Source organism: Abramis brama, assembly GCF_963993115.1.
Source record: "Abramis brama genome assembly, chromosome: 3".
Taxonomy (NCBI): Eukaryota; Metazoa; Chordata; class Actinopteri; order Cypriniformes; family Leuciscidae; genus Abramis; species Abramis brama.
Window position 1 is genome coordinate 30909592 of NC_139965.1, and position 26301 is coordinate 30935892.

The following is a 26301-nucleotide window of genomic DNA, read 5'->3' on the forward strand; positions in this document are numbered from 1 at the left end:
GCCGACTGATTCAAGCTGATAGAAGAGCAACTTTGACTGAAATAACCACTCGTTACAACCGAGGTATGCAGCAAAGCATTTGTGAAGCCACAACACGCACAACCTTGAGGCGGATGGGCTACAACAGCAGAAGACCCCACCGGGTACCACTCATCTCCACTACAAATAGGAAAAAGAGGCTACAATTTGCACGAGCTCACCAAAATTGGACAGTTGAAGACTGGAAAAATGTTGCCTGGTCTGATGAGTCTCGATTTCTGTTGAGACATTCAGATGGTAGAGTCAGAATTTGGCGTAAACAGAATGAGAACATGGATCCATCATGCCTTGTTACCACTGTGCAGGCTGGTGGTGGTGGTGTAATGGTGTGGGGGATGTTTTCTTGGCACACTTTAGGCCCCTTAGTGCCAATTGGGCATCGTTTAAATGCCACGGCCTACCTGAGCATTGTTTCTGACCATGTCCATCCCTTTATGACCACCATGTACCCATCCTCTGATGGCTACTTCCAGCAGGATAATACACCATGTCACAAAGCTCGAATCATTTCAAATTGGTTTCTTGAACATGACAATGAGTTCACTGTACTAAAATGGTCCCCACAGTCACCAGATCTCAACCCAATAGAGCATCTTTGGGATGTGGTGGAACGGGAGCTTCGTGCCCTGGATGTCCATCCCACAAATCTCCATCAACTGCAAGATGCTATCCTATCAATATGGGCCAACATTTCTAAAGAATGCTTTCAGCACCTTGTTGAATCAATGCCACGTAGAATTAAGGCAGTTCTGAAGGCGAAAGGGGGTCAAACACAGTATTAGTATGGTGTTCCTAATAATCTTTTAGGTGAGTGTGTATATATATATATATATATATATATAGATATATATATATATAGATAGATAGATAGATAGATAGATAGATAGATAGATAGATAGATAGATATAGATATAGTATGCCTACGTGTACTGCTTAAACTGGGAAGAGTCATAGCACTTGCATATTGTTGTCCTCCTATTGTTAGTTTAACTGTAAATCGCTTTGGATAAAAGTGTCTGGTAAATAACTAATGGCTCGTTTCCACTGAGCGGTACGGTATGGTACAGTACGGTATGGTACGGGTCAGGTTGGTAAACCATAAATCGGCTAGTGTTTTCACTGCCAACAGTACAGTACCCTTACTTAATAGGTGAATCAGAGGAAATGCAGAAGACTTGAAGATGAGATGATCACAGAAGCAGGCACAACTACATAGGGCAGCCCAGCTCTGGAGCAGCCTTACCTTGACTATGTAAACGAAAAGAACTCTCATTGACAAGCGTTGTTCTGTTCATAAAATTCTTTAATTTTACTTCAATGAGCATTCAGCAAGGCAGCAGGGACCCAGACAACTCATAGGCCTAGTTTCTGCCTAATAATGTGATGTAAGAGTGCGCCACCTGCCGGCCCGGATAACGAAGAAAAAGCTTCCAGTCAGGTGATCAATGTAGACGAGTAACGTCATCACTTGATGTCAGTGTTGCCATGTCCGCTGTTTTATAAGCGACTTTGTTCTTTTTTTTCTTTTTTCACTTATAAGTCACTTATAAATATAGGAAATGGGTTGCGGTTTTTAGCATTGTTTTTTTTTTCTTTTCTTTTTTTCTTTCCCGAATCGGGTATTACTTGGGTAGCCTACTGCCATAGGGGTACTGCACGAAAGTATGACCGACCACTGTTGTCACATGCGGTTCTAGGAGCTTTCTACATTATATCATGATTAATCCCCTGAATTTGTTTTAGCTTTTTCCGGCCCCTCACTCACTTACCCTGATTATATGTCTACAGGTGTGTTAGCGCGCGAGAGATAAAAACATTAATTTCATTAGATAGTTGAATGCGAAACATTTTTAATTTTTGGTAAATTATTAAATGAAATCTGGCAGTCACCGGCTGTTCAAAAACTGAGCTCGACTGTTTAGGCCTATTTTTCTTTTTTCTTTTTTTTTTTTTGTGAGATCTGGCAACACTGTTTTGTGCGTATTATCATCTCTGTCAAGGAGGGGGACGTTTCGGATTGTCTTGGTAATGGCGGACACATGTGGCCAAGTCCTCCTTGGGTCTGGACTGACAGTCCTTTCCCACCCTCTTATGTACATCAAGGTTTTAGTTCAGGTAAGATTTACACATTACACGCAAAAATTACACCAGCAGCAAGTTCTCGACTGCACATGCGCTGCTGTCGACCAGTTTCGATAGCATGTTGATAAATGTTAGCCAGTTGGTTTGTTAACAGTTAGCTGTATATATGGTAATATTTCCTTCTCAGACACGAGCATTTTTGTGTGCAGTACATGTGTTTACAGGGATAAAGGTGTTGATGCTCATTATTGTGTGGTTATTATTAAGGGTTTTATCAGGGTTATTGACCGCTGTCTATCTAATGTGTGAGTTAATGCTCTGAAAGGTCAACCTTTAAGGTTTGTCAGAAATATTTTTTTATAGCAATTTTAGCACATATACCAACAACTCATACTATTGTAATGTATAACTTGTATCCCCTGAAAACAACGCGAACTGCATATTCACATAAGTGTCTTGTGTCATTCAGGGTTGTGGTAAAGCACGTCTGTCTTTCTGGCTATTGATTAAGTTTGCTGCAGGTTATTGTGATAACAGAAAGGCGGTGTGCTTTACATTTGCACTGTATTGCAGTCTGATAACAAATGTATCTATGGTGTAGTAGGCAAACACAGATGTCACCCCATTTGTTTTGTGTATAGTGGAAGAAAATCGAGTCTGCTAAATAACACAAGCCATTTCTTATTTTTATAATCTAGGCTAATTGAGGTTTATACCCAATTTCACATTGTTTACTTCTGATATATTGTGACAGGTTTTCACAATATTGTAAAATTATAAAAGACTGTCTTTCTTCCAAGTCAGATATTGAAACATACTACTGCCTTGCGTCTACATGTGTATCACAATATATTGTGTATCAATTTCACATCCGTATTTAATGGTGCACTAACTTGTTTGTATCTTTGCAAATATAGGTTGGACATGAACCTCTTCCTCCTACTCTAGGCAGGAATATGTTTGGCCGACAAGTGTACCAGCTTCCAGGGCTCTTTGCATATGGTAAGATTAAGCGAATGGTTGCTTCTACAGTGTGTCTACATTGCCATTCAGTTATATGGTCTCCAATATAATTAAAAAAATTCTGTAAAATGCATGCATTTCTTATGCTTTCATTTATATCTTTAAGCCAAACACATCATCAAAATCGATGGGAAATCAGGCCTGTTTAAGGGTCTCGCTCCAAGGCTTTGTGCTGGGACCATTGGCACCATTGTCCACAGTAAAGTCTTGCAGGTACGAAATGCACACCAGGCTCTTCAGAGGTTTATTTCTTGTAGACCTCTTTGATAAGAAAGTGTATGCTAAGAACAGAAATAGAAAGGAATCATACAGAATATGCTAAGAATGTATTGACTGTAGGAAAGATACCAGATAACTTTTACGATTGTTGCATGTAAAGGGATGTAAATTAAGGCTGGAATACACTACTTTTCCCCAGATTTCCCCCCCATTTGCCATCTGAATGTGTAGTTGATGAAAGTCATAGCCATTCTCCAGATTTTGGGAAGTCTGAATTGATTGATTTAGCAGAAAATCATGTAGTGTATGATGGACACAAACTGTATATTATTATTATTATTATTATTATTTCATTTTTTTTAATAGCTTCAGACTATGATTCCATTCATTTGGAGGACATCAAACATGTTTGATATTTTTAGCTGTTTTTAGAACTCACTGTTTTCATATCCAATAGCAAAGAGGCACATATTTCTTTTGAGTTTGTTGTGTTTTTCGAATGGCTTGAAAGTCTGGACGTTCAAGATTACACATCCTGTTGTTTAGACTATGATGCCCAGTTTTCTCTGTAACATTAAGTCAGCAAGTGTTTGATGTCTTGTGTAAAAGTCATGTTGTGTATTCCAGCCTTTAGTTAGGTTTCTGTTACTGTGATCTGTGCAGAGTGTTACTGGCTGTGCTGTTCAGACTGTTGCAATGTGACTTTTGTAATTTTCTGGCTGGGCACAGTTGAGCAGAGGTTATTTATACTTTTTATCTGGCTCTAACCTTTTGTTATAACCCACAGAAGTGCCAGGAGGAAAAAATTGAGGTAGGAACACATGCATGTTTGCAGAAGTATTATTTCTTGTTTTAAACTTTGGCTTCATTGCTGCAGACTGTTGCACTGTTGTGTGATTGGTGATATAATAGCATTCATCTCATTTCTTCGCCCTCTCAGGTGGTGAAAAGCAGCCAGAAAGCAGAGGATGGTTCTCTGCAACATGTAGTAAATGAGGTGAGACGCATAAAGCAGAATTTAAGACTGGCTCTTATGCCGCCTTGTATGTAAGCGGAGGCCTGGTCACAAGTCAGATGTGACTAAATGACACAAGTAGAAAATATTTCAAAACAGGCTGTCATGTTTGCACTGATCATTGTTGTCTGAAATCTGAAATGTTTTGTGTGTATTTTTGATGTTTCTTTCTACTTTCCTTTCATTTTATTTGTTCTCTCAGACCACTAAAGAGATGATTGCACGCTCATGTGCTACAATTGTCACGCACCCTTTACATGGTAAATACAGTTTATAATACAATAAATAACATGTTTTGTGATTTGAATCTCACTTTTCTCTCAATCTGTGAATGTCACTGTTGTCTTTTTTTCCATGTAGTGATCACTCTCAGATGCATGGTCCAGTTTATTGGTAGAGAAGCCAAATACTGGTCAGTCATTTTCTTTTCTGGGATTTCACGATTTCTTCTCTGCATCACAAATTTCATCTTTTTTTTTTTTTGTTTCTTCCAGTGGCGTCTTTGACTCCATAGTTACCATCTACAGGGAAGAGGGAATCCTGGGTTTTTTTGCGTAAGTGCAAAGTGACACTTTCAAATCAGGTAGTCTGTGGTTTGCCTCATGATGCTGTTGTTTTATCAGTTGTGGTATTCTAAATGCATGACATCATGTTAAAACTGCAACACTTGAGGTTGGGGATGCATAAATGAGGGGGAGGGGGAATCATTCAAACCTCACAAACGTGCTAGTCATTTTAAGTGCTAAATAAAGAAATAAAATATTGAATGGGTTTGACATGAAACATTTTCCTGAATGTTGTCAGGCTATTTTACAACTGATCCAAACTGTCTTTAACTTCACTGTTTATGTGTTTGTCAACCCACAGTGGCCTCATTCCTCGTTTACTGGGTGATGCTCTTTCCCTGTGGATCTGCAACATGCTTGCTCACTTCATAAACACATACACTATAGACGACTCGGTACGTAAGCACACACACAAACTCATCTATGAACAGTAAAGCATCTGGAACCTAGATTTGTACAAATATACAGTTTTATAAGTATGTGAGATACTTTTCATTTTTCTGTATTTATTGTTTCATCATTGCATAGTGTTCTGCTAGAACAACAGTTGTACATATGTAGCGATCGTAGTTGCATTGTGTATACTGAGTCAATTATCCGGTTGTGCTTATCTCAGACGAGTCATACAGGAGAGATCAAGAACTGCTCTCAAGCTGTGACCGGGGTAAGTCATCTGACACGAGCTATTCACATGATCAGTGGGAAGCGCAAAGTATCGTTTGATTCACTTTTGGTACCACCCTCTACAAAGCATGTAAATCATTCGCATATTCTTCCAAATTTTGAGCTAAGTATGTCTGTCAATCAATAGCCATTGGCTGGTAAATTGTTTGATTTTACTCACCAGTAATTTTACTCACAGCACTGATATATTTTTTGTACTGTCCAGTAAGCGCTTAGGGCACCTACTCATTAGAAGATATGGACTGACGGAAAAGAATGGCAAGCTCATTTATCAAGGCGTGGAATAAGTCGAATTATAATAAAGCATTTTTCCTAAATTAAAATATAGAAGTAGAAAACGCAAGACAATTATTGTTTTTTGAAAACCAGATGACAGCTGAAAGAGTTAATTGGAGAGAGATGTTTTGCTTTATATACAGTATGTGGGTCTGTGTGTGTCTGGCGAGTAAAATAAAAAATAATGTACTAGCCAATGGTGATTCTATTTTTAATGTGTTTGTAGAGGGTTGTTTTGATTGACTGACTAGGTTTTGCTATTGCTCTCATTCTAATTTTTTTTTCTTTTTGACATTTTCTCAGTTTTTTGCAAGTATGCTGACGTATCCATTTGTATTGGTGTCCAACCTGATGGCAGTAAATAACTGTGGGTAAGGGATTTTGTGTGACTAGTGGAAGCGTTTGTGAATGGAAGGAGATTTGCGTGCATATTGAGTCAATAGTCAGAGATCTGGTTTCTTAGCTTCGTAAGAAGCTTTTGATCTTAAACTTGTTAAACGCTTTCACATCATGATCAAGTTCTGTAACTATAGTTATCAATTCACTACTTCTACTGGCATGTATTTGCTGGACTGATCCTTACCATATTTAAGACTAATGCAGGTATACAGATAATCATTTGTAAGTAATGTTTCTCCTGATCTGACCCAGGCTGGCTGGAGGTCTGCCACCTTATGCTGCCATTTATCCCAACTGGCTCCACTGCTGGGGTCACCTGAGCCGAGAGGTGAGCAGGTTTTTTTATTTTTATTTATTTTATTTAAACAAGTTACTTGCAATGGGGATTTGAGTTTTGTTAACTGTTCTTGAATGTCTCCGTTCTTCTGCTAATGACCTTCTAATGTTAATTGGAATCTGACTAGGCTAATCGAGTTAAAGGGCTAATAGAATTAAAGCACCACACTACTGTAATAATGAGTTTAACTACATGACTGCATAAAACAACCAAAAAGAGTTTTATTCTAGTCAGCTGGATCTGTTTCTCCTGTTGCTGAAGTGTTTTCTCTTGTCATCCAAAGTTAATCTGTTGACTGGATGAGTGGCAGAGCATCTTTAGCAACAGAGAAAAATATTTTGTTGACCACTATGTCTAGAAGTGACCTACTACCTAAAACACTTCACATAGATTTATTAGAAATTGTTACCATTTGAAGAAGCGGTCAGATAATCTAATTCTGATTCCCCCTCTCTCTCTCCTTGTGTGTCTCAGGGCAACATGAGCAGAGGCAACAGCCTGTTCTTCAGGAAGTTGCCTGCCGGGAAGATGTATGCCATTGAGCAGAAGAGATTTTTTTGAATGGGAAGCTATCAGCATAGTCTATAATTATGATAATATAATTGAGATGACCCACAAAGTTGGACTCCTAATCCTTCGTATGCACTTGTTTAAGATGACAAACTTTTTTTGATAATCAGTCTGCATCAGCCTTCAGGATTATTACTGTTAATTTTATCAGTACCTTTTCACTACATTGTGATTTGCATTGATTTGAAACCATGAAGAGCTTTATTTTAATACCCAGGGATTTGTATACATAACCAAGTAAATAAATCGCAGTATAATTTCAGCGACGCACTCGAGGGCGCTGTTGACTGTATGTGCCCCTTACAACTGTTTTATTTTTTTGCTCGACCATAATGCTCGTCAGTAATTCTAGATCTGTGTTTGTCTCTACTGGTTCATGCACTGACTGACTGACAGACAAAAAAGAAATTCTCTGTCCTGTTAATAACAGACTTAATTGTGTTTATGTGAGAGGAAGTTTATGCAGCACTTTGAGCCACTGTATTGTCTACCTGATGCGTTTTGCATAACTTTGCTGAGCTTGACCCTCACCTTGGTCATTTTGACACATAAGCCTCTGTGGCTTCATATCAGTGAGTGAGTTTGGACAGTGTTTGGTGTGGAGGTCGACTTCCACCCACATCTCCATCAGAGCTTCATTCCAGTCAGAAACAGTTGAAAATTTTATTTCTAACGACATTCAAATGGACCCAAATAAATGTGAGAATGCTTTGTTTGGTCTTTGTGTCTTAGCTGTCCATCATCTGCACAACAGATTAGTGCTAAACATACAGCAAACAGCTGTAACATTGTGTTTCTTCATCTTTAATTTTATTGTCATTGTGCAGAAAACAAAACAAAATGCAGTCTAACAAGAACTGCAAATAGCATATTATTTACATATGATGCGAGCAAGCATATGCTTGATCATCATGGGGATGATTCATTAAATAGGTATTTATTAATAACTATGGGTGTTCAACAGGGGGTCTTGCCAATTGTTTGATAATGTAAAATGTTTGTGGGGGAAAAAATGCATTAAATAAAATTAGTATCAACCAAAGCTAAGCTGAAGTTGAGCTAAATTTTTATTTGTCATGTCTACATTGAGTATTATGTCAAACTTAAATGAAAGGTACATTTATATGGCTTTGTACATCAACATTTTAATGCCTTTGAAAACAACACAGGAAAATAGTATTATGGTACAATATACTTATTTTGGCTAATTTACTGCACTCAGAATTTTTTTATTTGGTCAAATTGGATCAGTTGGTCATGTGATCTGAACCCTATTCATGTAAAATAATTATATGATTGGTACTTTATACAGTACTATTCTTTTTTATTTGTAAAACGTACTGAGTGCTGCTTAATCTGTCTCGCTATTCACAAATACTGGCCTGAAAAAGGTTTTAAGATCTCTGATCTACGTGCAAATTACATAAACGAGACCCTAGTCAGAGCGAGCGTTCGGAACGGATGAGTCCCACGCAGTTTCCATCCGCGCCAGGAGGGGGCAGTGACGCTCACTGACGTGATCAACAAAAACACACACACACGCGCTCCTGAGAAGAAGAAGCGTTTCAAGATGTCGTCGCTGAATGACAGATCAGTTTGGGATGAGGTGGAGGTCTGCTTTATGTTTTCTTTAGGTTCAAATCTATTTTCCAAAACTAGTTAAAGTTGTATATATGTGGAGAAACATGCTGTATGTTGAAAGACGCGTGTTTAAATGATGTTTGAGCACGGGCATTGTGTCTGATGGTTTTCTGATGGTAGAGCATAGCATGACACAGTGAATTTCATTTCGCTTCATTCCCTTTTTATAAGCGTGTGCGTTCATCCCTACGATCATTCAGCGTGATAAATAATGACAGATCGACTCGATTTTAATTCGCTCCAAAATTACAGGAAGATCACAATACATCTTTAGCAAAAGTGTGGTGGTAGCTTGCTAGGATAACATTAGCAGAGATAAGCTAACGGTGTTTTCTTCTGCTCGTTAAGTTGGATCAGATGTTCTCCGAGTATTCCTATTCATTAGAATGATTAGATATCGGACGTTTATGAGGTTAGGGTCTGGAAGACTTAAAACAGACAGGCAGAGGCAGACGTGCTAATACATAAAGTATTCTTTTTCACACGACCCAATACATTACCTCGTTGTATTTTACAGGATGGCATCGGCGAGGAAGTTCTTAAGATGTCCACTGAAGAGATTGTTCAGAGGACTCGTCTTTTGGACAGTGAGATTAAGGTACCCTTCATACTGTAAATCATATTCATTGTGCAAATGATTGTTTTCAGTGTCTGCATGCAGTTCTGCATGTCATTATAATGTGTATGATTTCAGATCATGAAGAGTGAGGTTCTGCGTGTCACTCATGAGCTGCAGGCCATGAAAGACAAGATCAAGGAAAACACAGAGAAAATCAAAGTGAACAAGACTCTGCCCTACCTCGTCTCTAACGTCATAGAGGTAAATAAATATGTGCCAGAACGGGGCAGTAGGGAGCTTTTTAAATGCCTTTCTGTATGTGTACGAGATTTAAAGTTGTATGTTTGAATGGAAGCTGCTGGATGTAGATCCTAATGACCAGGAAGAGGATGGGGCCAACATTGATCTGGACTCGCAGAGGAAGGGCAAGTGTGCCGTCATCAAAACCTCCACACGGCAGGTGAGTCAAAGAGGTTTTATGAACAGCTGCAGTCTTGTTTTTCTGTGGCTCACCATCATGCTTTTTTCTTCTTTACAAACATTTTCCAGTACTTTTGTGTAGGTTTTATTATCTTTGTCTTAATGGTTTTAAAATGTATGACGTATTTAGTAGTGATTCACTGAAATTTCAGAAACCAAAAATATTCATCTGAAATAGAAAATTGTGTCACACTTTAGATTAGGGTCCAATTCTCACTATTAACTACTACAATTGCTCAATAAACTCCTAATTACTGCTTATTAATAGTTTGTAATGTAGTTGTTAAGTTTAGGTATTGGGTAGGATTAAGGGATGTAGAATATAGTCATGCAGAATAAGGCATTAATATGTGCTTTATAAGTACTAATAAACAGTCAATATGCTAATAATATACATGCTAATAAGCAACTAGGCCTAGTTCATATTGAGAATTGGACCTCAATCGTGTGGTCTGTTCTCAGAGGTGACATTGTCCAAGTTATGTATTTCAGAAATGTTCATATATATCATGCAGTTAGCTAACAATGTATTAATTTAACACTGCATTAATTTAGGGCAGAAACAATGAGCTCATTGAGGTAAAGAATACGTGTTAACAAATGTTTTGGATTTATAGAAAAAGTTTGTAAAATTTGATCGGCTGAGATATTGAGAGGCAGCTTGTTGCCAAACTTTACAATTATTGGTTTAATACGTCACCCGATTACACAGCGCCCTGAACATCATACCAAGTTCAGTTACCAACATTTAATTACCAAAACATTATTTTTGGTTTTGTCGTTTCTGTAAGAATTCATTTGTTCATCACTAATATTTAGTGCTGTAATTGCAGACCTATTTCCTGCCTGTGATTGGTTTGGTGGATGCTGAGAAACTGAAACCTGGTGATCTTGTGGTAAGTGAAAATTTATTTCACTTGACAGATTTGTTCAGGATACTCATTCTTAAATTATGTTGTTTAAAAAGTCTGTTTTGCTTAGAAATGTGTTGAAAGTGCTTCTGGACCTGTTTGCAGGGTGTGAATAAGGACTCCTATCTGATTTTGGAGACTCTACCCACTGAGTATGACTCTAGAGTTAAGGCCATGGAAGTGGATGAGAGGCCTACAGAGCAGTACAGTGACATTGGTGGCCTTGACAAACAGATCCAAGAGGTACTGGCTGATAATTTGCCTCATTCCAGTCACCAGAAGTTGCTCACAATGACAGTTTGGCAGTTGCTGAGCTCACTGCTTTTCTCTTTGCAGCTGGTGGAGGCGATTGTTCTGCCCATGAACCACAAAGAGAAGTTTGAGAATCTGGGCATCCAGCCGCCAAAGGGAGTGCTGATGTATGGACCGCCAGGCACAGGAAAGACCTTGCTGGCCAGAGCCTGTGCAGCCCAAACCAAGGTGCAGTGTCTCTGAGCGAGAGAGAACCATCAGTGCTGTGCTGCTTTTATGATGGATAACAAATGGCTATAATGTGGCTTATTAACATTCACTACAGTTTTTGTGTTGGTCTCTCACATTTTACCTCACTTTTGTCCTTTCTCAGGCAACGTTTTTGAAGTTGGCTGGCCCTCAGCTGGTGCAGATGTTTATTGGTGATGGTGCCAAACTGGTGCGTGACGCATTTGCTCTCGCCAAAGAGAAAGCTCCCTCCATCATCTTCATCGATGAGTTGGACGCTATTGGCACCAAGCGATTTGACAGTGAGAAGGCCGGAGACAGAGAGGTGCAGAGGACCATGCTGGAGCTGCTCAATCAGTTAGACGGCTTTCAGCCCAACATGCAAGTGAAGGTACAGACTTGTGCCCATATGCTACTCTGTCACAAACATGGGCCTGTCAGCCTTATATTGCAATTTCTTGTTTCCTCCAAGGTGATTGCTGCCACTAACAGGGTGGATATCCTTGACCCGGCTCTGCTGCGTTCAGGTCGTCTGGATCGTAAGATCGAGTTCCCCATGCCCAACGAGGAGGCCCGTGCTCGCATTATGCAGATCCACTCGCGCAAGATGAACGTCTGGTATGGAACATTTGTTCTTTTGCATCTCAGTGTGGTCTTAGGTGTTGTGATGAGAAAATATAGATTTAATTTTTTTATTAATAGTTTGAGCTTTTGCTTTTATGGATTTGCTTTTAAATGGTCATCCACTGATGAGACACTTGTGTAGTGGTAGAGCACACAGTACAGCTGCACGATTCTGGATACTATTAGAATCATGATTTTTTATTTATTTTTTTAAACAGATCACGATTCTGAACAGACAACTAAATAAAATAACATGTAAATTACTTGAGGTTCTGACAGAATATTGCCGGTAATTGCTGCATTCTATTTAATTTAATTAAATGTTTAATTTGAATGAATATTTAAAAAAACCTTCTTGTTTCATTGCTGAATGAATCAGTGTTTTTGAACAAATCTCTTGAATATTTGATTCAATGACAAATATTTTTTTTTAACAGTCACCAACAGTCACTTGTCTGTTGCGTACCTGCACTTCTCAATGTAATCGATACAATCTTATTTGAAGCAACCATGTTACTTTCAAAAGGTGATTTGCTCTATTTTGATCGCTACCTTAGACACCAGTTTTTATATCCAAACTATAAACGTTTATCCCAGTACTTCTGTGATAATTTGAATTATATCAGGGCCGTGCACAGGGGGGTGGCCCGGTGGCTAGAGCCACTGCCCTTCTGCCCTCATCAGCTGAGGTGCCCCTCTCGACCCCTCCCTAACCCTCCAGAAGATTCCCATAAAAACGTTCTGTTATCGCTCCGCTAAAGATCCACTGATTCCGCTAATCCGCTCCGTGTTTTCCTGCTCGCTCCGCAGCGTCACTCGTAGACAAGCATGTGCCCGCTCTCCGACGACAGTTTCAGAATAGAATTTCGTCCCATTCACAGGTCGATTACAAATTACAATCCACATTACAGACAGTAGTCGATCCACAAAATTAGTATTTTGGTAATATGTTTTTGTATTTCTGTCGCAAAATGTTTTGCTCCTGGTCTTCAAATAGTGCTAACAAGTTACAACTCGTGCAACATCCATGTTCTTGGAAGAAAAGCAAATGTGTTTTGTGCCGTTAGCCACCTTGTAACCTACTATACTAAAGTACTATTAATTTAGATTAGAACACATTTAGATAATATATAGTATATTACCTTTTTATTATGTATAATGTTAATATGGTCTCATTAAAATATTATAAATATGATGTAGCCTATGTTATAGATAGATACTATATCAACTAAGGCAACTGATTATAATGGGAAATATATTTACAGGAGTTAAAGTGTGAAAAACTGTCTGCTAAATATTCTATACATAATGATTTACCCTCTGGCTTTCTAGAACTTTGATTCAATTTTTGCCATGTTGAATAGGCTTTGTCTTTGCTCTTTCTCACTCTGTTCTTCTAATTTTGTGAAGGCATTGTTTTTTTGTCTACAAAATCTGCAAACAACAGAAAATGTTATTTATTTATTTGTGATTTATTTATTAGTGTTATTTATATTAGATTAGATTAAATAATTTGATTGAACAAGAATTCTAATTTTCACTACTCCCAGTGTATGACTGCAGAACAATGTTTAAAAATTTATGGAGCAACAGATTTTGTGTGAAAATAAATCAGAAAGGTGGTTTGTTTAAAAATCTTATTAATGTATGAGGTGGCAAGGAGGTACACACGGGGTAAAACCAGCATGGTAAGACACACAGTATTGATAAAAATACTTAAGCTAAATTAATATGCTTTTAATAATGTCTAAGTTGATACTTGTTCAAACCAATCACTTTAGTAAAGTTTATAACAATTTTGGAGTTATTTTGATAAATTAAATAATAAATGTTTGTTCAATAAATATAGGCTATCTGTCATAATTTTCATTTTAAAAATACAGAAACAAGATTCTTGAGATCTTTGTATTTAAATTGCTACATAAGTCTAAAACATAAAAAAAATATACATAAAATAGTAGATTAAATTAGCACAGAATCAACTTTGATCAAGTCAATGATCAGCCAAATTTCCAAGTCCATCATCAAAAGCGTTTATGAAAAAAAGTGCTGAGCAGAATTTGTGCCATTGAGTGGTATAAAAGAGAATTAAGTCAAATGCGCATTTTACCCCGGTGTGACTTTATAACTGTTGTAACCTGTATATCATTTCAATTTATACTTTAAGTGTATAATATTAAATTAAATGTCTATACTACTTCCATAGGATGAGGCAGCTCAGAGAGTGAGAACCCACTGAGCATCAGACAGTTAAACTGGCATTGACATTGAATTATTTAATTGGAAGAGTAATTATAACAACATAACTTGATTTTGCACTAAATCCTAATTGTAATCTTATTGCCCATATAAAATAGTTGTTTTTAATTTTCTGTATTAAGATGATACTGCCTCATTCAAACTCCTTACAGTGCCCCCTTTTTTGGTTTAAGCCACTGCCCCTCAAAATGTCTGTGCACGGCCCTGAATTATATAATAATATAATATAATAATTTTACAGAAATAATGATACTGTGCGGTTGAAAAGACTGTTTGTGAAGCTGCTTCATATTTATACATGATAATGGCTCTCTCTGGGTCAGCAGCAGCGCCAACACAGATTTGAATGTTCTGGTGTGATTTTGTCAAAGCTTTAATAGACACAGGTGAATTGTTATCAGTTAGGATTAAGATCGTGTGGGTGTTTGAATCGAGATATTTTAACAATTAATCGTGCAGCTCTAGCACACAGTTATTGTGGGCAAGACATGAAGTTGAACCTGCAAAACAAGCTTGGATGAGCTTCCAGAAGTTATTTAATGTTTTATTGCTTATTTTGGTTTGCATGATAGTCAAATTGTCCATCTGTTAAACTAAAGTGCAACTGTTATGGAAATTTAAATTAGAATTCTAAAAGATGCTGAAATTTGTTCTCTCCAACCATTTATCGCATTATCCCTTAATGTTTTTTTTTTTTTGTGTGTGCTGTAGTCCTGATGTGAACTATGAAGAATTGGCACGCTGTACTGATGACTTCAATGGAGCTCAATGTAAAGCTGTGTGTGTTGAGGCTGTAAGTATGATCATTGCAAACTTTAATTAATTTACCTTTACTGTTTATATCTTTTTTTGGTGTGGTGATGTAAGCATTGTGGTTAAGGCCCTGGAATCAGGTGTAATTTTAAGTTTAGATTTCAAAAAGGGGAGACATGTTTACTAAAAATTACTCTGGCCTTTCACATGCTTTAATGCAAGATACAACCCGTCAGACTATCACTTGTTTTAATGCACAAATAAACCTAAAACAAATTTTTTTTTTGCTTTTAAAACAGAATCTGAATCAAACACTTTAATGCTCTACTTAACTTTTTTTTATGGGAATAGTCATTGCTCCTGATTATTACATGATGTTAAATACACATGTATTGTTCCATTTTGTGTGTTAGGGCATGATTGCTTTGCGGCGTGGGGCCACTGAACTTAACCATGAGGACTACATGGAGGGCATTCTGGAGGTGCAGGCGAAGAAGAAGGCCAATCTGCAGTACTATGCTTAATGCAGTGGATGGCTGTGTGTGTGTGTGTGTGTGTGTGTGTGTCTGTGTGCATCCACATATGTGTGTGCAAGTGTGTGAGTGTGTAAGAGGTCCAACAGCAGGATCAGGCACAGCTGTGAACCTGTGCTGCTAAGATACAGTAATGTTCTGAGTAATTACCTGGTTCTGATGTAGACAGATCAGCCAGATTTAGAGTGTACTCACAGTTATGACTTATGGAATAATTTTCAGTTAACCTTATGTTTGTCTCTCAATTCAGTAAAACACCAAACTTTTTTCCATTTATTTGTTTGTGCCTTCTTTCTATGAAATGTTATGTTTCTGCATATCTCCACTGTTATTATTAGAGATTAGGAAAATCAGTAGTGAATGATCCACATCTTAAGTGCAATTTGTAATTTTCAAACACTCCCAATCTGCCTTTGGTCATACAAACAATTAGTCCCATCCAAAACTCATGCCATTGGTTTCACCAATGCTGCTGCATTGTGCCAAGGCTGCTTGAGATCCTCAGACAAATAGGAAAGATTAGAACCTACATTGGGATTGAAGAAAGTATTTTAACTTTTTTTTTATTTTTATATATATATATATATATATATATATATATATATGTATATTTTATATACAAACTTACATTTATACATAAAAAAATAAATGCCTACTGATCCTAGAAGTCAATGATATGACTAAATAGACTCAACATTTTATTTTTCATGTAAAAATGATTGCATATAAGGGAAATAACATACTGTAGCTGTTCATAATTCATCAGCATGCACACACTGCACAAACAGTTTGAGTTGCATCATTATGATGGGAAGTACAGGTGCATTTTATCTAAAACTTGTTAGCTCCTCTGCACCCTGGCATCATGTCATGGGAAAACGTTCACTGGATCCTGTCTTATTATCAGTTCCCACATTCTGTTGGCAATTTGTTTTCTTAAGGGGTGAAGTTCATGCTAAATCTCACAGATGAATGGGTAAAAAAAAAAAAGATTTTTCCACAGAAATGGTCCAGCTCAGTCCCAGAGTCTGTTTGCTAAAATCAATCTGTTTGCCTCTCTTCATTGCTCATCTCTACTAACCGTCACTTCATGTGTCCCGGATGGTATTGGTGAACTCTTGCGTTGCTCATTCTTCTCTCCTCCCTTCTGACCTCTGCATTTGACCCATAAGCACACGAGCAGACCGCTGCAGTGCTTCCGGAGTGCTGGGTCACAGCAAGCGTACAGCAGAGGGTTCAAACAGCTGTTTATGTAGCCCAGACAGATGGAGTAAGGATGGGCCGCCACCAACCACTGGTCGAAACTGCAGGAAAAGGGAAGGATGCCTAGTTCCACCATAGCGGAGAGTGTCTTGTTGGTGTGGAAGGGTAGCCAGCAGAGGAAGAAGGCCAGCACAAGGGTGATGATGATGCGGAGGAGCCTGCGTTGGCGCGTATGATCGGGGCGCAGGCCTAGGCTGAAGTGTCGGGAAAGGAGACGCCCCAGCCAGCCGTAGCAGAGCAGAAGCACTACCAGGGGTAACAGAAAGCCAAGAAGAGTTGATTTTAACCCCAAAGCTGCTGACCACATCAGCTCCGCTTGCTCTGAAGCTGCAGGGTCTAATTCACTTGAGATCAAGCTGGAGTAGTCCATGTCACACAAGCAGGAGAACGCATGTTCATCCTGCCTGTCGCCATCAGCCCCCACTTCCAAATCCACCTCCCTAACAGTCCGCAGAAGCAGAGCAGGCAGTGCCAGGATTCCAGCCGTCAGCCACACGGTGCCCACAATCCACTTGGCACGTGTGGCTGACCATCCCTGCTTTGGTCCATTGCCACGCTGTCGTATGATGACGCAGTAACGCTCCACGCTAAGCCCAGTCAGAGAAAACACACTCGCGTACATGTTCAGTGCCACGATGTAACTGCTCACCTGACACAGAACTTGGCCGAAGGGCCAGTGGTAGCCCAGCGCTGTGTATGTCGCCCACAAAGGCAGGGTCATGACGAAGGCCAGGTCAGCCAATGCTAGACTGGCTATTAAAGACTCGGTCACTGAACGAGAAGATGTGGAGCGGCAAGGAGGAGGATCAGAGGATTGGGAAGATTTGGAGCAGCTGCCAATCCTCCCGCGGCCTCTCACTCGGCGGTCCAGGTACACCCATAGCACTAATCCGTTACCCAGGGAGCCCACGACAAACACCAAGAGGTACACACTCGGAATCAGCACCCAAGTTGGAGACCATTCACTGTAGTCGCATGAGGGAAAGGGAGAGGGCGAAGGGAAGGGCAGAGACCCAGACATCTGAGAGCCACACACTTGCACCTACTGCAGAAAGCAAGTAAATGACATGAGCAGGAAATACAGAACTGAGAGTTTCTTCTGAGTTTTTAAGGGATCTAGAGGGGGAGAATGTTTTGCAGTGATGGTTTTCAAGAAACGCAAAACTTTGCTAAATCTTTGCAAAATCAAAAATGCAAAATCTTTCTGAATTGATGATTGGATGACCTTTATCCTTGTTTTTCCCCCGGATTCTTGTTTGATCCAAATTTGGAAGTTTCCCACGAATGAGCTGAAAGAGTCAGTGATTCTTCCTTCCTCCTCAATCTTCTTCGATTTCTGTGGGATATCACTTATAGACAAAAGAAGAAGAAAAAAGATTATTGGAAACTGCATTAAAAATAGATTACATTGTCAAATCGTAAATAACCGTATCACAGTGGCTTATATACACTGCACAGGCAAAAAAAAAAAAAAAGTCACAAACTCTTTAGCTTTAATTGTACTGTGCATTCGTTGTGGAATTGTTTCGACACTTATGTAACATCACAACATTTATTTTCATTAAGAGTTTTTATATTAACAATGGAAGTGTCAAACCACTCTGTAAAGTCTACTCCAACACATCCCAAACACTTTCAATGGTGTTAAAGTCAGGACTCGTGTGTGAAAATGATTCCTCATGCTCCCTGAACCACTCTTTCCAGTGGTTTGACTCTTCAATTATCAAACTGAGTCTTTAGCCATTTTCAAGAAACAGCTGAAGACGCATCTTTTTATGTGAACACTTGACCCATATTAACACTTACTATTCTATAATTAAAAAAACAACCTTGCTACATGTACTGTGCTAGACAGCTGGGATTAGTCACAGCACTTGCATATTGCTGCCCTATTGTTGGCTTGATTGCTTAATTTGCTCTCCTCATTTGTAAAGTCACTTTGGCTAGAAGCGTCAGCTCAATGATTACGTAATATATTGCTATCATTAAATATGGCCATGGGATACATCTTCCAACATAGCTGTTTAAAAAATGAAAAGCATACTGCATCAGTTAGGGTTAAAAGAATTGTTGCCAAACATATAACATGCCAGAAACATATGAATCAATGTAATAATTATTAATTAATAATAATTACAACTTTTTTTGACCATGCAGTGTTACACTTTTTGCATTTAACTTTATCTTGTGTACTAATCTATTCATGCTTGAAACAATGTGGCTCATGATAAACTGCTAGTAATGTCACTTTAGATAAAAGTGTCTGCTAAATGAATAAACATCAATAAAACAGAATATTTATTAAATTGATCACTATATGGCAAACCTTCTCTTTTGTCTAATATAGAACCTGAAGAATAAATTCCAGATGATGTACATACTATACATTTATAGGAAAAGCTGCAATAAAATCTATTTCACAAAAGCAATGCTCAGGTGAAAATCCAACATGAACCAAAGAATTTCATACCTGCTTTTCCTAAGGATTTGTCTCTGCTTCTGTTATTAAATGTGCCCAGTTCCTTGTTGCGATTAGTCTCTCTGTGTTTTCAGATTGTGTTGTTGAAGGAAGAACATATGTCACTCTGTATCCATGGTTTTCTCATGATCTCTCTCTCTCTTAACTTTTTCCTCTCCCAGAATTGAATGCTTCCTTCTCTTTCTCACATACAGGGGAAGTGCTCTTTAAAGACCTTCTCCTCTTTGTGTCCATTCCCGTTTCTGTTCTGTCCTCCTCCTCTCTCACAGGACCACCCCGCAGCAGTTTTGTGAGATATCCAAACAGTCCTCCTGCTCTTAAACAGACTAAGCAAACTCAGAACACCTCAGGCTTGAAAGAAGCTTTATACACATGACAATGTCTTTTACCGTAGCAAACAGAAAACCTCCGGCCAATACAGACACGAGGTTGTATTAGCAAATATAATATGCATTCTTACAAACAATGGGTTACCTAAAACATTGGAAGATCAGTAAATCAAAGACATTATGTGTGGCCCATTGTTGTACAGACTGTGTTCACTGAATCAAACTGGAGGGTGATTTTATACCAAGACAAGTGAGAGTTAGACCTGTTTATTTGCACATTTGCATATCAGCACATTCCTTAAGAGTTTGAAACACGTTAATAGCTTAAAAAAAACATTTTACATTTATCAACATATGTACTTTCTAAAGTAACAATTTCTCAACAATTCTTTCCTGTTAATTTCAGAGAATACAATCACATGAACTTGCTGTATTTTATAATGTTCTGGCACAGAGAGTGGTTGACAGGTAAATGTAAGAAATTTTCCAAGAATATGAGAATAAGAATTTGATTTGGTGAATTTCAGAAAATAAACAATAAACATGCCATTATTAATGTGAAATAAACACAGCAAATTAATGTGAAATACAATGTTAAAATGAATGGAAACAAATCTCATTATCAATCAGTCTCACATAACCTGATATACATTCATGTGAACTGTTCACCTGCCTCTGTTTAACCAATACATTGATTGTGTTGGTTCTATGTGAGCTCAGCTGCATGTCTGAGGGTCTGTTTGAACAGTTTGAACGGTCTGAGTGTTGTTTAGACACTTCCACATTTAGGATTCCCTAATGTGGGATTTGTGTGTTTTTGCATGTTGAGAGTCTCAATAAGAAGGAAAAAAAGGGAAAGTCTTTTGTCTTGAAGAAAATCTTGTCAGGTCAACAGGACAGCGATTTATGAGGCAACACAATGACACACTGCAAATATTTAAAAATGCAATTGTGTTTTCTCAAACTAAGTTGAATAGGGCTTTTCACACTGCGCTTAACCCCAGGTTTTTCTGCGGAAAAATAGGAAAAATGTCAAATGGCGATGGAAAAGGCGATAATTGGAGTGAAGAGACCGTCATTCTTTTACCTTTATAATTCACTTAGAAAAAACTTGATATTACAGTCAGCAATGTGTAATTTGATGACGTGCAATGATAGAGCCTTTACTGGGTTTGTCCAGTCAGTAACACTGACACCGCAAATATGCAAATAAGGACTTTAACCCGGGGTTTAGGAATGTGTAGTGTAAAACGGCAGTTTATGAATACCCAGGATTAACTGTTAACCCTGGGTATATACAGTGTGAAACGTGAAGCAAGATAACCCAGGATTCCGTTTATCCGGGGTTTAGAATGACCCAGGGTTAACTATTTCATGTGTGAAAAGCCCTAATATGTGCAGAAGTTGCTCATAGAGAGTTTTATTAGCAGTTTTACAGATAAAATGTTGTTTTTTTTTGCACCTCCACTTGAACTATAGTGTACCAATTACTCAATAAAACAAAAAACATTGAGTCAATAGGAGGCCCACCCTATAAATTTTATCTCACGCCCAGTGATTTTAAGTGACAGCCTTGATTAGCTACTGCATGCCATAGCCTATGTAGAATACACATTTTCACACTAGCCTTTCAGTGCCAGAAAGACATTCACTGGTTTTCCTCTCTTGCCTCTGATTGATCTCAGCTGTACAAACAGTAAGGGTCTAAAAGAAGTCACGAGGTCATATGTATGACATGAGTTAAACACACTCTGATCCAAAAGCAGTGGGTCAAACTATAAATTGTCATACCCCAGGCAAAACATGTTAGGAAAACAGGATAAACTAACAATAATTTAAGAATTATTTAAGAAACGGATCATTACTTGTTAGCCTAGCTTTCCTTTTCATTTATTGCAAGCAAAATTGCTATTGAGCGCTTATAGCTATTAATAAAAATGCACTTTTGCTGAATGGCCAAAAAGCAGGGCATTTCGTGATATATCTCCTTTTGTGTTCCAGGAAAAGGAAAGTGGGAAAAATGATCTGTGGGGGGTGCAACTCATTTGAACATCAAAGGCAGTACAGCAAATTACTGAATAAATGGACTGAAGACATCCACATCCACATCCACAGATTTGAGAGATCCAAATTTTTTATTTTACAGTGGATTTGCAAAAATCCTCCACCTTGGATTTATAGAAAAAACTAACCTCAATAACCAATTCATGTCTATTTTGAAACACATTTATGACATGAATTGTATTATTATTATTATGGCAGTGCAATCTTTTTCAATGTGCAGTGCAATGATCATGTGTGAATCGGATGTGTTTAATTTAACCCTCTGCCATTTCATTTAAAATACAAAAATATAGCCTAATGTTCAGCCAAAAAGTAAAGAAATAATTATATCATATGACATCCCCTTTCACCAATGAAATTCAAATCTATTTACATTTTTGGCAACAAAGAAAGTGAAGGAGACATTAGCACATGTTAGGTCACATGTCAAAGCTCCATAGTGAGTTCATTTTAGACTAGAAAATATACAGTAGCCTATATAAATTAAATCAAATTTAAAAAAAGTTGTACATCCAAATGTTTTTTTCTAAGGTTTTTGGTTATTTAATGCACATTTTGTAAAAACAATAACTCAAAGACCAAAAAATCTGTGCGTCATGCATAAATGGCAAAGTCCTTTAAGGGGACACCTATTTTCTGTGTAGCTGCACTATTGTTCAGAATTGGTAGGCAGTATAGCCTGTTTGTAAGTTTAATAAAAGACAGAGTGGAAAAGCTGTACCTTTTCCAGAAAGTAGGCTATTGTGACTGCAGTGCATCAGAAAATGAGGTCGTAGTAAGAAAGGAAGAAGTTGAAGATCAAGGAGGATATAGAAGCAGTGAGGGTGATGACAGAGATGGAGAATATAAGTCAGATTGTTGTGGAAGTCAGGTATTTGGGTACATTATCCTATGCCAGTTTGGAAGATGTGATCCACACTACAACCAGAGGGCAGGAAAGGGTCATTGCCTATTACACTAACAAGACTCTCAAAAAATGACAAAACAGGTCAAAATCGAGTTACATGTGAAAAGTGTGGGCTACACTTGTTGTCTTGTTGATTTTCACTTGTGGTAGAATCATCGATTTGGAATTCCGAGAAAGAAAGAACGTTAAAGATTATATGATGTATATTTATTGTTTTTTTTTTTTTTTTTTTTTTTTTCACAATATTAGCAGACTGGGACTTTTCACGAATCAGGAACACTGTAGATAAAGTGTGTGTGTGCGTGCGTGCGTTCTTTATAGCACTGCAGATAAATTAGAAACAACGAGATACACGTGGAATCATAAATATTTAACAGAATTCTCAAACTCTCAATTAGCATAAAACCGCATGTTCCTTTTATTGGTCGCATAAAGGTTCAGTAAGTTTTGCTGGCTATAGTGGTAACAAGAAGCTAATCAGTACACTGAAAAGACTGCATGTCTACATCACACAATGTTTTTCAAGAGATTTTAAGTTTTAAAATAGACATTCATAAAGAGGAAAAGCAGGTAGTATAAAGGGCATTTATGCAAATGACAGTGATATGACACATTAACCCTTTGAAATCTCAGCATCAGAATCCTCACAACCCACTCAGTTGTAGGCCTACCACTTTTCTGGATAAAAGGATTAGCTGTGAAAGAGTACACGTACACAATGAGAGCAATATTTTAACACAATAAATTATACTCACAGTTTCCCTTTCACTATTAAGTGCAAAATGAAAAATAAAATTACAAGCTTTAGCTTACAAGCTTTAGCGTTGAGCACACACAGTTTTAACATACAGCTGAGATGTAAGCTGTGAATGCTTCTTTGACCACTTAACTCAAGATATAGAAGATCTCTGCATTCTCACTGCATGATACCACTACCAACTTTACAAGGAACAATGCAGAAGCCCTAGTGTTTGTGATGTTTTAGAGGACACCCCACCAGAAGAGAGCTAGTGAGAGCAGTATTCCCACCACAGAGCGGCTGGACACCGACACTGGAGCTGCGTTACACAGGTCAGAGGTACAGCAGGAGTACTTGAAGCTGGAAAGTTTGGGAAATTTCTCAGCGATGACGCTGTGTTGACATTCAGAGTACTTTATACACTGCCGGTATGTGTCGCCACCTTAAAAAAATAAAACATGAAAAGTCAAAGGGTCATGGGAATGGATTACAGAAAGACTTTTTTTTAAGTATGAGTGAGCTGACACCTCTTTCGTAGACGGACACGCAGGCATCATCATAGTAGCAGTTTCGAATTTTAGAGCATGTGCCCGAGTAGTCCTTACAATGGTAACATTTAATTGCAGAGCCTAAAGAGACACATGGACAGAGAGAACTTTATTCTTTGCAAGAATAAGACTCCAAAATAGGACAAAAACACACTGTGAAAAAAGGATCAATGGCAATACATACCAAACCCCAGCAGAGCCAGAACGAACACCACACACACTCCAACAGAAGCTTTCATAATGCCTTCAGTTTACCAGTCTAATCGTGGCAGAGAGAGAGAGAGAGAGAGAGAGAAAGAGAGAGGGGGAGATTGTCTGAATGTTACTGATGTCATTGAATGCTCATCATAAATTTAGATTTAAAAAAAATTATCCTAAACTTGCCAACATGGTCTCAAGCCCTCACATTCAGAATATGATTAAACCTTAAAGGGGATAAAGCTACTCAAATAGTGTTTCGACTTGTTACAGGTTCACCTGCAGTTGCTTCAGTAAGATGCTTAACGGTATATTTGAACCAAGAATGTCATTTACTCCCCAATTTTGTTCCAAACCTGTATGACTTTCTTTCGTGTAACATAAATTAAGATATTTTGAGATATGTTGTTGTTTTTGTCCATACAATGGAAGTCAATTTAGTCTCTAAAACTGTTTTGGCCAATGATCTGACCTATATTATAACTACTTCCATTATTACTGCAACTACACCTATTATTTATATTATTTTTGATATTTTATATTTTAGCTTTATACATTATTATAATATCCTAGTATATTATTTGTCCTTTGAAATTCATTCAGCCTTGAATGAACATCCTAATATAATAATTAACAATGCATATAACAATTTTTTTTTTTAACATATTTATATTTATGGCATTATACACTTAGTACGACGTGACATTTATGAATGAGAACACATTTCAATAAAATGTAAAGTTGACCTTCACAAATACTTGATCCTGCTCTTACTGTATGCCAGTGTTTTATTTTTCAATAGTTTAACTAACAATTTCATTTAAATTTGAATTTGGATAGGATTCACACCAAAATCCCAATTTAAAAAATGAAGATTTTGTGTTTAGAGTCACTGACCCAATGACAGCTTGTCTCACTTTTATAAAATTTTGAATTAACTGATTTTCTTTCCAGAGTTTAGTAAAAATGTATAGTATTAACATATCTCTTACACATTTAATATAGTTGTATGAAACATAAACCAATAGGCTATTTTAAATAAATAAAATGTCACACATTTTATCATAACTGTCTACCATAACCTTAAAAAAAAACGTCTATGGAAAGACTAAATGCGTTTAATGCACATTGCGATATAAATCAGCCCGGGCCGCAAGCAAAGAATGTCCTTAAGCAGAATGCTGTTATCTTGACCAGTTCCTCTTCTGTAGTCTTACCTCAGTGTGAAGAAGGAATCCAACCACAGAGACATCCAAACCCGTCTGAAAACTGGAGAGCTTGAGCCCGATCACTCTTCTTTAAACACGCCCACAATGCTCTTCAACGAGTCTTTTGTGTCCTTTTTATTACATACTGTCCTAAAATATTTAAATTGAATATAAAGAAATAACATCCTATAAGAATTCATAAATAATTGATTAATCACAAAGTAATGTACTAGCAGTAGGGACAGTCACCCTGAAACAGTTATTCAGTAGTATAATATTGATAGTAGCCTACAGCATTGGGATTTCTTTAACTGTTCAATTCCTGTAGTCAAAAGCTGAATGTTAATCTTTTTCACTCTTGTACAATGAAATTTTCCATCCCTTAGTTTAATCAGCCATGAGCCAAAATCTGTCCCTTCAACATACTTGCACAATGTTTGTATTCTTACTTGCATAAACAAAACACAAAGAATGTCTTTCTCATTGGTTCACTTACTTTATTCTTCTCTCTTGTAACAATTCTTGTGTTTAACTTTTTCTGATTATCTGTTGACGCTTCCCTGTTGATTCAGCACTGACTTTATTATACACACATAACATCAGTCTCTTATTCTTCCTAAACTTTTATTTCCCTTCTTAAAAAATGCTGAATCGGCATAAAATGTTCTTATGTATAAGCAATCTTCTATAATATAATTAATTATGCAATATACAAACTAATTCTTCCACAACCCCTTGACCACACATCTAGGTCATGCCTCAGAAGACATGGCTTACTGAATTACTGGACATGGGGTCACATAAGGATTCGTTCTTCTGTGGCGCAAGAACAGATGTAGAATGTGAGGCTGTCACAATAGAAATTTTGCATTTTCTTTCAGTTGTAAGGTCTTAAAGGGATAGTTCACAAATTAAAATTGTCATCATTTACTCACCCTCATGTCATTACAAACCTGTATGTCTGTCTTACTTCTGTGGAACATAAAATATATTTTGAAGAGATGTTTTTGTTATACTTTCATTGCATGAACAGACATGATCAAAATTACTCAGCACACAGGCAATACTGGTGTGCAGCCATTTTTTGATTTTTGTCTTTGAACTTCAGTATATTTC

General features: G+C 37.6%; 4 protein-coding genes across 7 annotated transcripts; 2 read left to right on the plus strand and 2 right to left on the minus strand.

Annotated features, from left to right (window-relative positions):
- The first annotated feature begins 1997 nt into the window (after nt 1-1997).
- mtch2 (mitochondrial carrier homolog 2) lies at nt 1998-7921 on the plus strand. Of its 2 annotated transcripts, none has more exons than XM_084108291.1 (13): nt 1998-2154; nt 3039-3123; nt 3251-3357; nt 4151-4174; nt 4304-4360; nt 4581-4638; nt 4739-4790; nt 4873-4932; nt 5246-5339; nt 5561-5608; nt 6208-6275; nt 6556-6631; nt 7115-7921. In XM_084108291.1, the coding sequence occupies exons 1-13, from the start codon at nt 2068-2070 to the stop codon at nt 7199-7201; spliced, it is 903 nt and encodes a 300-aa protein (XP_083964417.1). In that variant the 5' UTR covers nt 1998-2067; the 3' UTR covers nt 7202-7921. The 2 variants fall into 2 exon arrangements, with proteins under 2 accessions (XP_083964417.1, XP_083964418.1); XM_084108292.1 differs by having other exon boundaries at nt 4154-4174.
- A 794-nt stretch (nt 7922-8715) lies between these two features.
- psmc3 (proteasome 26S subunit, ATPase 3) lies at nt 8716-15722 on the plus strand. Of its 2 annotated transcripts, none has more exons than XM_084108301.1 (11): nt 8716-8822; nt 9369-9449; nt 9546-9671; nt 9766-9870; nt 10724-10786; nt 10907-11044; nt 11138-11281; nt 11427-11672; nt 11754-11899; nt 14876-14957; nt 15331-15722. In XM_084108301.1, exons 1-11 carry the CDS (start codon nt 8781-8783, stop codon nt 15439-15441), a joined length of 1284 nt encoding a protein of 427 aa, XP_083964427.1. In that variant the 5' UTR covers nt 8716-8780; the 3' UTR covers nt 15442-15722. The 2 variants fall into 2 exon arrangements, with proteins under 2 accessions (XP_083964427.1, XP_083964428.1); XM_084108302.1 differs by having other exon boundaries at nt 8751-8816.
- A 432-nt stretch (nt 15723-16154) lies between these two features.
- aplnr2 (apelin receptor 2) lies at nt 16155-19338 on the minus strand. 2 transcript variants are annotated; one of them, XM_084109851.1, is made up of 3 exons: nt 19184-19338; nt 17939-18062; nt 16155-17758 (listed from the first exon to the last, which is right to left on the minus strand). In XM_084109851.1, exon 3 carries the CDS (start codon nt 17732-17734, stop codon nt 16511-16513), a length of 1224 nt encoding a protein of 407 aa, XP_083965977.1. In that variant the 5' UTR covers nt 17735-17758; nt 17939-18062; nt 19184-19338; the 3' UTR covers nt 16155-16510. The 2 variants fall into 2 exon arrangements, with proteins under 2 accessions (XP_083965977.1, XP_083965976.1); XM_084109850.1 differs by having other exon boundaries at nt 16155-18062.
- A 3548-nt stretch (nt 19339-22886) lies between these two features.
- On the minus strand, nt 22887-25278 carry cd59a (CD59 molecule (CD59 blood group) a). Its single transcript, XM_084110193.1, has 4 exons — nt 25195-25278; nt 23964-24038; nt 23759-23860; nt 22887-23673 (listed from the first exon to the last, which is right to left on the minus strand). Exons 2-4 carry the CDS (start codon nt 24016-24018, stop codon nt 23474-23476), a joined length of 357 nt encoding a protein of 118 aa, XP_083966319.1. The 5' UTR covers nt 24019-24038; nt 25195-25278; the 3' UTR covers nt 22887-23473.
- Between the last annotated feature and the right edge of the window lie 1023 nt (nt 25279-26301).